Source organism: Ictalurus furcatus, chromosome 11, assembly GCF_023375685.1.
Source record: "Ictalurus furcatus strain D&B chromosome 11, Billie_1.0, whole genome shotgun sequence".
Taxonomy (NCBI): domain Eukaryota; kingdom Metazoa; phylum Chordata; class Actinopteri; order Siluriformes; family Ictaluridae; genus Ictalurus; species Ictalurus furcatus.
The window spans coordinates 26,904,014-26,917,660 of NC_071265.1; the positions used below are offsets into that span (position 1 = coordinate 26,904,014).

The 13,647-nt window shown below is 40.4% G+C and overlaps 1 protein-coding gene across 1 annotated transcript; it reads left to right on the plus strand.

Moving 5' to 3' along the window:
• Nucleotides 1–10,952: 10,952 nt before the first annotated feature.
• sox14 (SRY-box transcription factor 14) lies at nt 10,953–13,256 on the plus strand. Its single transcript, XM_053637019.1, has 2 exons — nt 10,953–11,060; nt 11,153–13,256. Exon 2 carries the CDS (start codon nt 11,155–11,157, stop codon nt 11,887–11,889), a length of 735 nt encoding a protein of 244 aa, XP_053492994.1. The 5' UTR covers nt 10,953–11,060; nt 11,153–11,154; the 3' UTR covers nt 11,890–13,256.
• The last annotated feature ends 391 nt before the right edge of the window (nt 13,257–13,647 follow it).

Sequence of the window (13,647 nt, forward strand, 5' to 3'; positions counted from 1 at the left end):
GTAAGTGAACGGGCCGAACAGGAATGTGTGTCAGTGTTTAGAGCTTAGTGAAACATTGCGGCTATAATAGGGTAATCCTGGAGTCATGGGATCCCTTCTCCTATCCTTCTGCCAAAAAGTAGATGTATACTGGTCTCCTATTGTGTTCCCTGGTCTTCATGCAAATGAGGAGGAAGAGGAGGTGACAAAGATGGCCTGTTCACTAACTGCCCTTAAGCCTAAGCTGGCGTTAATAGAGCTGATTCCCCTCAGCCTTTGACTACAGTATATGCAGTCTATTGAATAGTCAGGATCAAATATCTCTTTCATTGTTGCCAATACAGTACAGATGAGGGTCACTGCAGTACAAACCATATTTTTGTGCATACACCGTTGACAATGGAAAGCATGCGAGAAGATGTTTAAAGACCTGGAGAGATGCCAAAAGGGAAAAAAAAAATCCCTGCTTATTTGTTGCCAGTGTACAATAAGAAGCCATAAAAAGAGGTGTGGTTCGGCAGACGTGAAACTCTTGCTACTTATGTGCTATTCACCCAAGGTTTTTAGGTGCAGCATGAGAGGGTGGAGAAGGGGAGGGATAGGAATAGAATGGTGTGAGAAAGAAAGCTGTGTGATCTGTGTAAAGGATAAACAAAGACGTTAAACTAATTACTGCTGGAGGTTAGCATTCCAAATGCCTATTGATAAGCATAGGGCGTTGTAGTAAATTTATGGTGGTCACACTTATTTAGCGACCTGAATAGGCAATTTCTCAGTGAATCTGGAGAGAAAAGAGGACATGAAAAGTTCTGAAGAATTGATGATGGACTCTTTGAGAGTGAGCAAAATAAAATTGACCATGAAATCCTTCGCCTGGAATTAAATTGGGTGGAAGGAGAGATGAAAAAGAGGGGGAAAGGTGTAAGGTGTGACTTATAAAAGTGGGTTTGTGCAAATGCCAAGGTTAATTTGCACATCATTTAAATAGATTATTAAATGTGAGAGAATCAGTTTAAAGGAAAGGAACTTTAATAGATTTGTATGTATCATTTAGTGGGATGAATGCTCTGCATTTCCTGTTGAATGCAATTTCAAAGGAAATGCTTCTCACAGGAAATACTTTATAGACTAAAGCTAAAATGTGACAGAGCCATATCGCCCTGCAGTTCTTGGCTGGTTTCACACTGAAGTTAAGCAGGGTTTAGCCTGGCCAGTACCTGGAAGGGAGACCAACAGGGGAAAACTAAGGTTGTTGCTGGAAGTGGTATTAGTGAGGCCAGCAGGGGGCGCTCACCCTGTGGTCTGTGTGGGTCCTGATGCCCCAGTATAGTGACGGGGACACTATACTGTAAAAACAGTTCTGTCCTTCAGATGAGATGTTAAACAGAGGTCCTGACTCTCTGTGGTTGTTCAAAATCCTAGGACATGTATAGTAAAAGAGCAGGGGTGTAATGCCGGTGTCCTGGTGAAATTCCCCCATTGGTCCTTCTCTGTCATGGCCCCCTAATAATCCCCAACTCTGGATTAGCTACATCACTCTCTCCTCTCCACTAATAGCTGGTGTGTGGTGGACGTTCTGGCACACTATGGCGGCCGTCACATGCATGTAGATGCTACACGCTAGTGGTGTTTGAGGAAAATCCCCCCCCCCCCCCCCAATACTATGTAAAGCAATAATAATCTGTCTATTTTATCATTTGTTTGAAAAACTTTCTTTACAGTAGAGACCTCTGCCCCATATTGTTATTGTTCAGTGGTTTAATCTAAATCAAATGTAAACTTTAATCAAACTGTTACTCAGTCTGCTTACTTACAAATAAAAAAAGTTCATAAATAATTAAGGGTCATGCAATCTGTCTTATGGTTGTCTTGCTGATAGCATACACCTGGAGATCTGAGAGACTCGTACCTCTCAAAACCACACAGTACCTCTCAAAATACATATTAACATAAGGTGAAGACTTTAAAACAATCCACAACCCTTAGAGGCCATTTGCAGATCAAGAGCCAGAGCCAAACACAGGCACAGTTCAAATAGATGCACCAAAACCAATTGTGGAATATTAGCTGGGAAGTGAAAAGGAGGAACTGACGAGGCTTTTTATTCCTGGCAGATGGAGTTCCGCCAAACCGTGAAATTTGGATACTTGGCAACTAAGGAAACAATTCTTGTTGGTGTGCTGAGCAGCCGAGCCATGAGTTGAGAGACAGGGCGAGAGAGAGAGAGGAAGAGGGAGAGGGAGGAGGAGGAGGAGGAGGAGGAAAGAGAGAGAAGAAAGTCTCCTTAATTGCCTTCGGTCACCCACGCTGGCGAAATGGGTGCCACGCAGCTTAGAATGGAAGACCAGGCAAGAGGCGCAAAGGGCTGATAGATATTTTATCACTGAAGTTAACGCTTAATACATTTCCATTCCCCGAGTGAAATCTGTCACTTGAAAAAATAAAGAGGAAGGCAAATTAAAGGGAGATAGAGAGAAACCAGTGAAGAAAGGAAGTAGAGTGGGTGACACAGTTTTAGAATACCCTATCTTTTGGGCATCCCCTCTTTTGAAAGGAATAAAGAAACTTTCTCCCTCTCCCACACACACACACACTTTTCTCTCTCTTTCTCTCTCTCAGTCTGGTCTTCCTATCTCTCACTGTCCTTTTCTAGTTGGCGAAAAAAAATCTCATGAATGATGTATGTGTGTCTTGTTATCTGCAGCGATTTCTATAGACCCGGACGCATTCACCAAGACATTTGTGGCATAATTGTTAATTTTAATGCCATAATGGCTTCAGATGGGAGCCCTGATTAGACATTTATTGCACAATTAAATGAAACATACTCAAAAATCACAAAAGGCTTCCATAATTATTTCAGGCCATTAATAAAATGGGCATTAAATTATATTGGACACAAAAGAGAAGTGAAATAGATTTCCATTAGAGCAAAAGGAGCCACAGAGTGGGTAATAGATCCGGGCTGAATTCACTCAGAAATTAATTGTTGCCCGGCCTATTTCCACACACAGTGGAATAAATGAATGAGAAAGGGAAGGGATAGAAGGAGTTGGTGGCCGAGAGAGAGAGAGAGAGATGGGAGGGGTAGGGGGGTTACGTTAAGAGGCTCTGATGAAAACCCTTTTGTTTGACAGCCTACAATAGCTTCTAGAATCAAAAGAGAGAGATATAGAAAGGAAGAGAGTGGCAGGGAGAGAGAGAGAGAGAGAGAGACAGAGAGAGAGACAGACAGAGAGAGAGAGAGAGAGAGAGAGATGTGCATTGATTTCTAATAGTTCTAGACACTGAGAAACTGTACCTCCCTGAGCATCAGTTTTGGACGCAGTAATTTGTTGCATTCAAAACTTTTTTGTTTCTTCTTGAATAAACATATCTGACAGAATATAAGCTACTTCATTTGTGCAAAAGAAAATTGCTCACATGTCTGCACAGTAACTCATAAAAAGCATTGATTAATATGCACCGGAAGATCCGGTATGTTTTGAATAGAATAATGGCAAGTCTATGGTTGTTGGTGAAAACCAGTAGTTTTAACAGCTTCAAATCAGTGAAAGGGGGAAAAGCTGTAAAGAAAAGGAAATAATAGTGTGTTTTTCATTTCTGATCAACATGCTGGAGCACCGACTCAAAAGACCAAACCTCTGTAAGGCACTTTAGAGAACAGTTCCAGTGGGAAGCCAAATAGAATTGTCTTTTGAACGGCTGGTCTATTTATAATCACAGAAAGTAAATGAAAAGGAGAACTGATTACTCATAATAATTTAAAAGATTGCAGTGTGGGAGGAAAAAAAAAAACAACAACAATCAGCACCCGATACCAATGTTTATTATTTGAGCTTGACATCTAAATCAATTTATCTGCTTTCAGAAGTGTTCAGATCTTTTAATTGCTTCACTTTCATGCTTGACCTTTTATTTTTTTCCTTCTGTGCACCTCATTTCTTGGCTGGGTCTGTAAAATGCTTTCTTCTAGGCTTTCTTCTTTTAGAGCTTCCTTTTATATAGCTGGTGGAGTCAAATGCTAAAAGAAATTCAGAATGCTAGGCTTTAATTTCATTTGTAAATAATTTCTTTACTCACTCCTAATATGCCCATGGCGAGGTATTAACAATAGAAATTTCCATTGTATAATTTTTCTGTAATTCACCTGATTTTCTAGTTCATTTAGTGCCACTAAATAATAATACAACATAAAACATACATTTTCTTGAATTTCTGATCCAGCTTGCTTTATGAAGTATTATTAATATTGGTGTCAGGTGGTATTTCAGGAGTGCATAACCATTTAAAATCCATTTATAGTGTTTGTTTGGTTTAAATTTCAGCTGACCCCTCGGGGAAGAGATGAGACGGCTGAGATTCCCCTACAAGCTGTCCCAGCCTTCTGAAAGCTTTTCTTCCTCTTAATGAAGGTCAGAGAAGAGGCCCCATTTTTCTCTTTGGGTGATAATTTATCCCTATCTGCTGTTATCTGTGACTGGCCCCTTTAATCCTAATTGTATTGTACAGTGGTGCAATGCTTTCTGCTCTGTCTCTGAAGAACTGCCCTTCTTCTTTCATTATCAACCGATGCCTTGAACCTCTTTTAATTTCCATTCTGTTTTATTTCATTCAATCACTGGATCTGTCTTTCCTTTTCCATTAACTCTGCTCCCTCCATGAGGCACACAGCAATGAGAGGCCCTCATTCAGCTTCGCCCTCCCCAATGTAACATCATATTGTAAAATGATTTGGCCATGAGAATTGTCGATTTGATTTTTGATGTCTCCCATCGGCTGCATTCGTTTTGGTTTTGATTTTGACTCTGCCCGTGCTATTGATAATCATAGATTGATGTGGAAGGATTGGAGGTGTGAGAGTGAAATCAGATATGTAAACAAATGAAGATGGACTGGACCTTTCCTACACAAGAAGCCCAATCCTGGGTCATGGGCAGTTTTTTCACTGCTTTCTCAAAATAGTATTAGGATCCTCACCCCCATGGCTCCTCAAAAATAGCCTGGAATAGTGTGCGGGTTAATGAAATTTCTCCAAACCAAACAGCAATTTTTTGTAAATATATATTTTTGCAGAGGTGCCAGAAAACTGCTGGCTGTGACAGCTAACTAAAATCAATTTCCACACTGGAGAGCAATGGAAGCTAAAAGCTGTGGCCAGAACAAACACTGCCAATTTGAATATGTGAAATAATGCAAGTGTGTGGAGAGGAAGAAGATGGGGGAGGGCAGAAAAGTCAACCCTTCTCGACAAACTGACTTCAGAATGGGTGCAATATTCTGGACCTTCCCTGAAGTCTGGTAATCAGAATGAGCAGATGCTGGAAGTTGCAGAAAGGTAGCATGTACATTTAGAGCAGGATTCCAAATTTGCAACCAACCTGGCATTACAGTCAGCTTACCTCAATATGCATTATTAAGTGTTCACATGCCAAAATGCTGGAAGCAATTTTGTTCTCTCTTTGGGTGTTTTCTGTATGTGTATTAGGTCTGTTACAGCGTTATTAAAAATTAAAAACACCCCACTTTTATGTTTATTTATTGATTTATTTTTAAACTTTCATTAGGTGTTTGTTGACTGCTATGTTCTTGCCAGCTGTTTACTTTATATATATATATATATATATATATATATATATATATATATATATATATATATATATATATATATATATATATAATCTACCTGTAGCTTACTACTTACAAAACCTTTGTGCACAAATTATATTGGCTCCTTTTTTTTTTTAGACCATTTTGCAACCTCCTCATTTTACGTAAACACCTTCCTTTTGCTGTAATTCCCTGAAATAATCTTTAATTGACTAACTCCATGGAGGGGGGATGTTGGAACAGGAAAGAATATGACACTTAAAGTTACAAATACTGTACCACTTCTTCCATCCTTCCTGCAGGACACTGGAGCAAAACCTCAGCAGAGAAAGTATGTGCGTGCCAGCATCATGCGAGCCAAATCACGGTAGCAAACAGGATGGAAATAAGAGAAAAAAAGCCATTGAAAATGCCGACATGGGTTTGAGGGGAGTCCTGAGTGGGAGCACAAGTTCCTGGTGTATAAAGCCACTTTAGCGCATCAGCACCATGGAGAGCGACAGCGCGCGCCTTGCCAACTGCGCGCGCACTCCTACAACTCCTTATTAAAACTGTTTATGACGCGTCAGGACAGAATTAGAGCCGCATACACACTGACAGACAGAATATACACATCTTAATGCGACGGAGGAGAGCACATTACGCCTGTGTTTAGATTGATGTGTTGCAGTCAGTATGGCCTTCTGTTACATTGGTTGGTAATCTCTAGAACACATGGTTAGTGTTGTAATTTATCAGCACGCGCGCACTCAATGCTTTTAAAACCCTATACACTATAATCCCTTTTACCTTTCACCTACACAAGTCTGATGCGGCTAGAGTGTTGGTTGGCTTATTGTCCCTTAGCTGGATAATTTAACCAAAACAGTCTGTGCAATTAGGGTAAATCTCATACAGTCAACGGAAAGTTAACTCGTAATTGAACACTCAAATTTCATAGGGTTAGGTGAGTGTGATTGTGTTTATAACAGGGCGCCTCGTTGCTACACAACGGTAAATAAAATATATATTATATTATTTTGCTGGATATATTTAGGAGTACGGTTTTGGACATGCACCAATGCTATGCATCGTCAATTAAATAATAAAAATAATAATAGGCCTACTGTACAGGTCACCGATCCCCTCAAATGTTTACAATTATATTAAAACCAAATGTTCTCCTTCTTCTCAAAGCATACACCTTAGATATTTTCCAGAATTTGTACACTGGGTTTCGACTGGATATTATCCAGTGATGTCGCATAGGCCTACTGTTTGATGAATACTCGCATTTAGGGCGCAGTAATCTCCCTGGGTAGGCTACATTTTCAATAATAGCTATAATTTAATGTGGAAGTGTTAGATTTGGGAAATGTGTCACATAGTCAGCATTAATTTATACAATTTTATATAATTTATATATAATTTTTTTTAATAATACTTGACTTCTACCTTCTTTTTTTTGCCGCACTAACTCTTTTAGCTTGATAGTATTCTTATACTCTAACCTGTACTAGCACGAGGATGTGTTTTTAATGGAGACTCCAAAGCACTTCTGTAGGTCTCCCTGGATGGGTGTCAGTAAAATGTTGTAAATATAGGTAATGTGATGCTTGCACAGGACTACTAAGCGTTTGCAAACTTACCAATGTGCACTGACTACAAGATAGTCTTTTTATAGCTATTCGCTAAACATTTAGCTTATATTTTCCAGGTATGATTGAAATGATAGGCCTGAGATGTTCCAGATGTAAGGGATACTATCTACTGAATCTGAAGTTTAACTGCAGTTTATTAGCGTGCAGATTCGAGCAGGTTCCCTTGGTGTGAAATGCCGCTAATTGACTTACTGTATACTGTATACGTTCATTAATTCCAATACAAACTGGTACGGCTCGTGCGCACTGTGGGTTACCAAGCGACCAGTGGCGCTCGCCTGCCGCGCGCGTTCAGTCTTTAGATCACAAGCACGCAGATTGGAGCGCTGCTCTGGCTCACGTGACCTCATTTAGCTTCAGTGTCGGCGCGCGGCAGGAAAAGCGGGGACAGTGGCATGCAGGCTACAGGTTCAGGTTTAGTTCGTAAAATAGCCGAATTCACTGAAACGCATATGAATCTGCGGGCTGTGGGTCAGAGAGTCAGTGCGGGGGAAATATTTCCGCTGAGATTTAAGATGTCGCCTATTCAGTTCAGGATGCATGCTTTTCTTTTTTTTTTCCATCTCAGTCCACCTTTTTTCCTGTTCTTATACTGTCTCAAAGTTAAAAGGTTCACGCTAAGAAGAACCACCCCCCAAAAAAGCGAAGCCCTGTGATCTTTGAACACATTCGATTTAGCTTTCAAAAACTATTTAGCGTTCTCACTTCCAGTTGGATTATTTCTGTGCATTAATTTCATAGCAATTGTAAAACATTTGCTGAAATATGATGGACATATTGGTTTCTCTACTAATTATTTTTGCTGACTGATTGCAACCTGCCTTCAGATGAAGACAGTCTGCGCTGGGATTTTCATCCTAAAACTAAACACTTTGGACACGTCTTTTAATTCAAATTACACGGAAACGCTATGCGATTTCTATACGGTCTATTGTGATTAACTCATAACAACTGTTTTTAGTATGCTTCATTTCACAAATCTTTACAATTTTGCTGTTTTTTTTTTTTTTTTTTTTTTTTTGTTCTGTGCAGATTTCCACCTCTCTGTCTAAAATGGACGGTGTTCACGAAAATTATACCCCCCCCCCCCCCCCCCCCCACACACAATAATTTACATTATTCCCCGCTGTAATTTATGCTTCTACAACGCACTGGTGAAATGGAGTGGGAGGCTGAGAGGCAAAGCTTGCTACAGATATCAGCATATAAGAAACCCTCTTTATTTAAATCCATTCAGTTCAAATTATACCGCGTACAAAACAAGAGTTTTTACATTTATTATTGAATTTTTATTTTTTTTTTAAATAATGCATATTATCATTTATTATTTCTAAATATCCGCATTCTAAAGCCTATTGCATGTGCGTTACTGAAAACTTGTTCAATTAAAGGTGTACAATCGGGTAAGAGCTAAAATAAACACAATAAGTGCAAGTGAGTGTTGTTGGTGAAACAGGAAAGAAAAGAAAAAAAAAACTTATTAACGCGTAACACCTCAACATTCCACTATAGCTTAGATAAGAAGTCGCACAGTAATTTGTACTGTCTTGGTGAAATATGGGCGCTGATTTTTTTTAATCCAGACTCCCGCTTGTAGCCTAGATTGTGGAAATATGAAACGCGCAATTTATAATGTAGATGAATATACCATGCAGTTATATTAAGAAAGCAAAAAAAAAAAAAAAGGTAAATTACAGGCACATCTTCAGGGCCATCTCTCTGTGCTAAAGAGCACACTGGGCCAAAACTGTATTTCAGTGAGGATTCAAATCAGAGCCAGCCTCTGATAGATCAGCTTTCTCAGCTTGTCTCGCCTCGGGCTGATTTTACTACACTGATCTTTTTTTAAACAGTCACATTTACATGTTAATGTCCTTCAATACAGGCTGCCTTAAACATCTTCCTCTGGGAGAAAAATAAATAAATCACAGAAAGAAAGACACATTCCGGCGTGACCAGGACTCGTTCAAACATTCATTTGTTTTTAATCCCGAATTTACTTTGACAAAAGGGCATGAGCAAAACCATTTTTTAATGAACAATTAATATTCAATACACGAAAATGATTAGTTAATTATTTGACTAAGCAAATTCAGAAATACAGAATTAACCGGGGGAAAAAATATGCAAAAATAAACGAACTTTCATTTTGCGTGTTAATTCACACTGCAGTTCATTTAATCGTTATTGGAGCCAATAATCCGACACTATAAGGATTTTGTCATGTTAAGCCAAAAGAATAATAATTAAGACAGAAACAATGCGTCCAGTTGTTTTGGGCGACAACCCCAGTGGCATCACTTTGATCGCTTCGCATAGACTGACAACAGGCAAGGCTCTAAAGCGTTCATAATGTCTGATTTTGGAGTGTGGACATCAGTGTGTGCTGACCTCCATTCAATATGAGGTCTATGTGGGCATGTTTTACACCAGGGCGCTTTGCTGGGAGATCAGAGCTGCGAAACAGGTGCGCACACACACACACAAGCGCGCTCGCACGCGCGCGTAGCCTGTCCCAGGAGACTTCTGGACAATTGTTCTCGTTTAATAAATATTGGCCCAAGGGGAGACTGTTCAGACGCACAGCACTCTTATTTCAAACGCCGCTTTATTATATATTATATTTCGGATGTATTGTATATATTTATACAAACTGCTCCTGGAGAACTTTTAATCTTTTACTTGTGTTTATTTATTTATTTTTCTCATTTCCCCCCCAAAGGACACCGCTTTGCCACTCGCTGCCTAAAGTGTATTTGTATTGTAATAAGTAAATACAAGTCGAACCCAGTGTAAGCAACCCTAAAGTAAATTAACATATAAATGCATTAAAATGAAACATCTAATATGTCTTAATCGAAGGAATACATATTACAACTACTTAATAAAAACAATAACATAATATAAAAACAGTATAAAATTGATTTTTGGTGTGTTCAGTATTTATAATAATCATTTTTTAAGCCTATTTAAAATTAGTCGCTTGTGACCCCGAATATCAAGGCTTATATTTATGATTAGTTTTTGCCCCTTTAAAAACAGCTTGCGCGTGTTAATGATTGTTAATATTTAACCAGAGGTGTGTGTGTGTGTGTGTGTGTGTGTGTGTGTGTGTGTGTGTGTGTGTGTGTGTGTGTTTGTACAGCTTAAACTAAAAGGATTTAGGGGATGGAGAGTGGAGTAGCTGGCCCTCCTTTTATTCATGCCTCCTCAAATCTTTATTGGCGTTGTGATATGGTCCGCGCAGCGTGTGTGCGTGTGTGTGTGTGTGTGTGTGTGCGCGCGCGCGCGTGTGCGTGTGTGTATATGGTGCGCGCGCGTGTGCGCTTTGTCCGTAGGTGTTGCGCTTAGTGTGTGTGTGTGTGCGTGTGTGTGTGTGTGTGTGTGTCTTAGTGCTGATTGGGCGCTCAGGTTGGACAGTGAACGCCCTGCCGTTTATGTGCAGCCCAGCCTTTCAACTCCGCCGCCTTTTGGCTTCCATTCACGAGCTTTTTCTACTCATTTCCTAAGCCAGGTGCTTCGCAAAAGACGACAAACCTCCGAGAGGGAAGAGAAAGCACACACATACACACGTACACACATACACGCACACACGCACGCAGACAGACACACAGAAACACCCAGAGTTCACTCGTCGACCACGGGACTTTTTTGCCTCACCTCGGCGGATTTTTGGCTGCTGCACTCTGCGTTGAAGAGGAAAGAAACATTTATAGCGATTTGCCGAAACTCGAAAGAGTTGCGCGGTTGGATTTTTTTCACCGATGCCTTTTTTACAGTTCTTCTCCGACTCTCCAGAACTGGCATGACCGGCGTCCGTCAACAAGACAGGTGAATTATTTTCTCCACTCGGTTTTGGTGACATAAAGCATTTTGACGTTATTTTACAAGGACTGAACGGTGTGCGTGTCGCTTAAAAACAGCTATGTCCAAGCCGGCCGATCACATCAAGAGACCCATGAACGCCTTCATGGTATGGTCCCGCGGCCAGAGGAGGAAAATGGCCCAAGAGAATCCCAAGATGCACAACTCTGAGATCAGCAAGAGGCTCGGTGCCGAGTGGAAGCTTCTCTCCGAGTCTGAGAAGCGGCCCTACATTGACGAGGCCAAGAGGCTGCGCGCGCAGCACATGAAAGAGCACCCGGACTACAAGTACCGGCCGCGGCGCAAGCCCAAGAACCTGCTCAAGAAGGACAGATACGTGTTCCCGCTGCCCTACTTGGGCGACGCTGAACACTTGAAAGCACTTCCGGTTTCCGGTGCCGACTCGTTACTGGTTTCCGGGCCAGATAAAGCGCGCGCGTTCTTGCCGCCGGCGGCCTCTGCGCCCTACTCGTTCCTTGACCCAACTCAGTTCGGCTCCAGCGCTGCGCAGAAGATGGCCGATATGCCACACGCCCTAGCCGCTGCCGCTGCCGGCTCGCTGCCCTACGCCTCCTCACTCGGCTACCAGAACGGGGCGTTTGGCGGCCTGGCGTGTCCGGGGCAGCACACACACACCCACCCGTCACCCACCAACCCGGGCTATGTAGTGCCTTGCAACTGCACAGCGTGGTCGGCGGCGTCCAGCCTGCAGCCGCCCGTCGCCTACATCCTGTTCCCGGGCATGGGTAAGAGCGGCATCGACCCGTATCCGACGGCGCACGCCACGGCCATGTAAAATAACCTTCCGAAAAGTTGAGCAGAGGGACAATTTTTGCTTTGGAAACTTGAACCACGTAAAACACAATATTCACACACTCACATAAAGAGGATCGAAGTTACAAGAGCAAACAGACAGTCGGACTCTCCGAAAACTTCTACCATGTTAAAACAAAAGGCAATTTTGCTCTTTGAACCTAAAAGACGTTGAACCCCAAAAAGACGTTTCTCTTTGGAAACTTTAACGATGTAAAATAAATAAATAAAATTAATTAATAGCCACACAAATAGAGGGTGTTCAGCTCAGAAGAAAACGCACAGCTCCACGGAAACTTCAGTTCTGTTACCCTCCATAAAAAGAGGGAAAGGACAATTTTCTTTCTTTTTTTTCCTTTTTTTTTGTGGAAACTTGAATAATGTTAAAGAATAAAACAGGTCATAAAAACAGTTATAAAACAGCCAAAAGACGCTGTTGCTCTTTGAAAACTTGAACCGCGTAAACTGACCCAAGTGTCGCTCTTGGCAAGCTTGCTCTCTGCGCTGCATGATGCGACCAAACAGACGCGCAGAGCTCATTTTGTAGAGGCCGTGAGGACTTTGAGAACTGGAGAAAAACTTTCCATTTTTCATCATGCTCGTTTTTCCCTCCGGACCTCTGCATGGGAACTTGGGAGTAGATGTGAAAGATCAAGGAGCCCTGAACTGTAAGAAATGTAAATGTTATAACATTTATTATCGGCTATCCGATTAAGGATGCCTTTAACTTTATTTATTATGTACATTTTTGATGCTATACTAATAATAATTTTGATTCATGATATTATTATTATTATTATTATTATTATTATTATTATTGTTATCTTATTTTAAAGGCCCATTTGGTTTGCACAAGTGACATTCACCCTTCATATCTCTTGTATATTGTACTACTTATATTTTAGCACTCAGATAAAATGGTTTGGATCACGCTTAGAACTTTTTGAGTTGGATGAACATACGGGTTATATTGTTTATAGGCTATTTATCAAACTGGTGCACAAAATTAGACAACTATTTAAAACATCAAATGGAAAAAAAATGATATCTTTTAAAACATTTTCCTTTTTTTTTTCAAATTGTGGTTCAGTGCTAGTCACGCGTTCAATTCATCTGACGAAGAAGGAGCTGGAATTTAAAAAGAAGCAGTTAATGATGTTGTGGTTTTATTATGATTTATTATTTTTAAACTGCGATGGTAATTTAAAAGCTGTACTAATGTTATGGAAAGGAAGATGTATCCAAATGGGTGATACCTCGATTCTTTGTTCATTTGCCTGAGCAAAGACATTTTGAATAAAGACAATCTGTCTTCAAAATTATACAAAAGTGGTTATAGTGAATATTTTCCGCATATTTCGACGAAATAATTTTGTGTTTAAGATCACTGTATAGGGTATAGGGTAAGTTAACTAACACCTCAAACAGGTTATATTTACCTTACAGGGACATCTTGTTACACAAATCATTATTTTTTTAAACAACAACAACAACAACAACAATAATATTAATAAATTAAGTTTATTAAATACATAGCTAGTCCTACCAAATATTCAGCTAAAATGACTGCATTTTAAGCATCCGTATAGGTTTAAATTTAAAACAATAATAATTGCTCATAGTATGTGAAAATTAATTAAGCCTGCATTTGCAGCAGGTTATATGCAGCAGGAGTGTGTACACAGCACAGTGTGTGAGAGGGGACAGATGACACTGAGATAACACCGCTGTCAAACCTTCG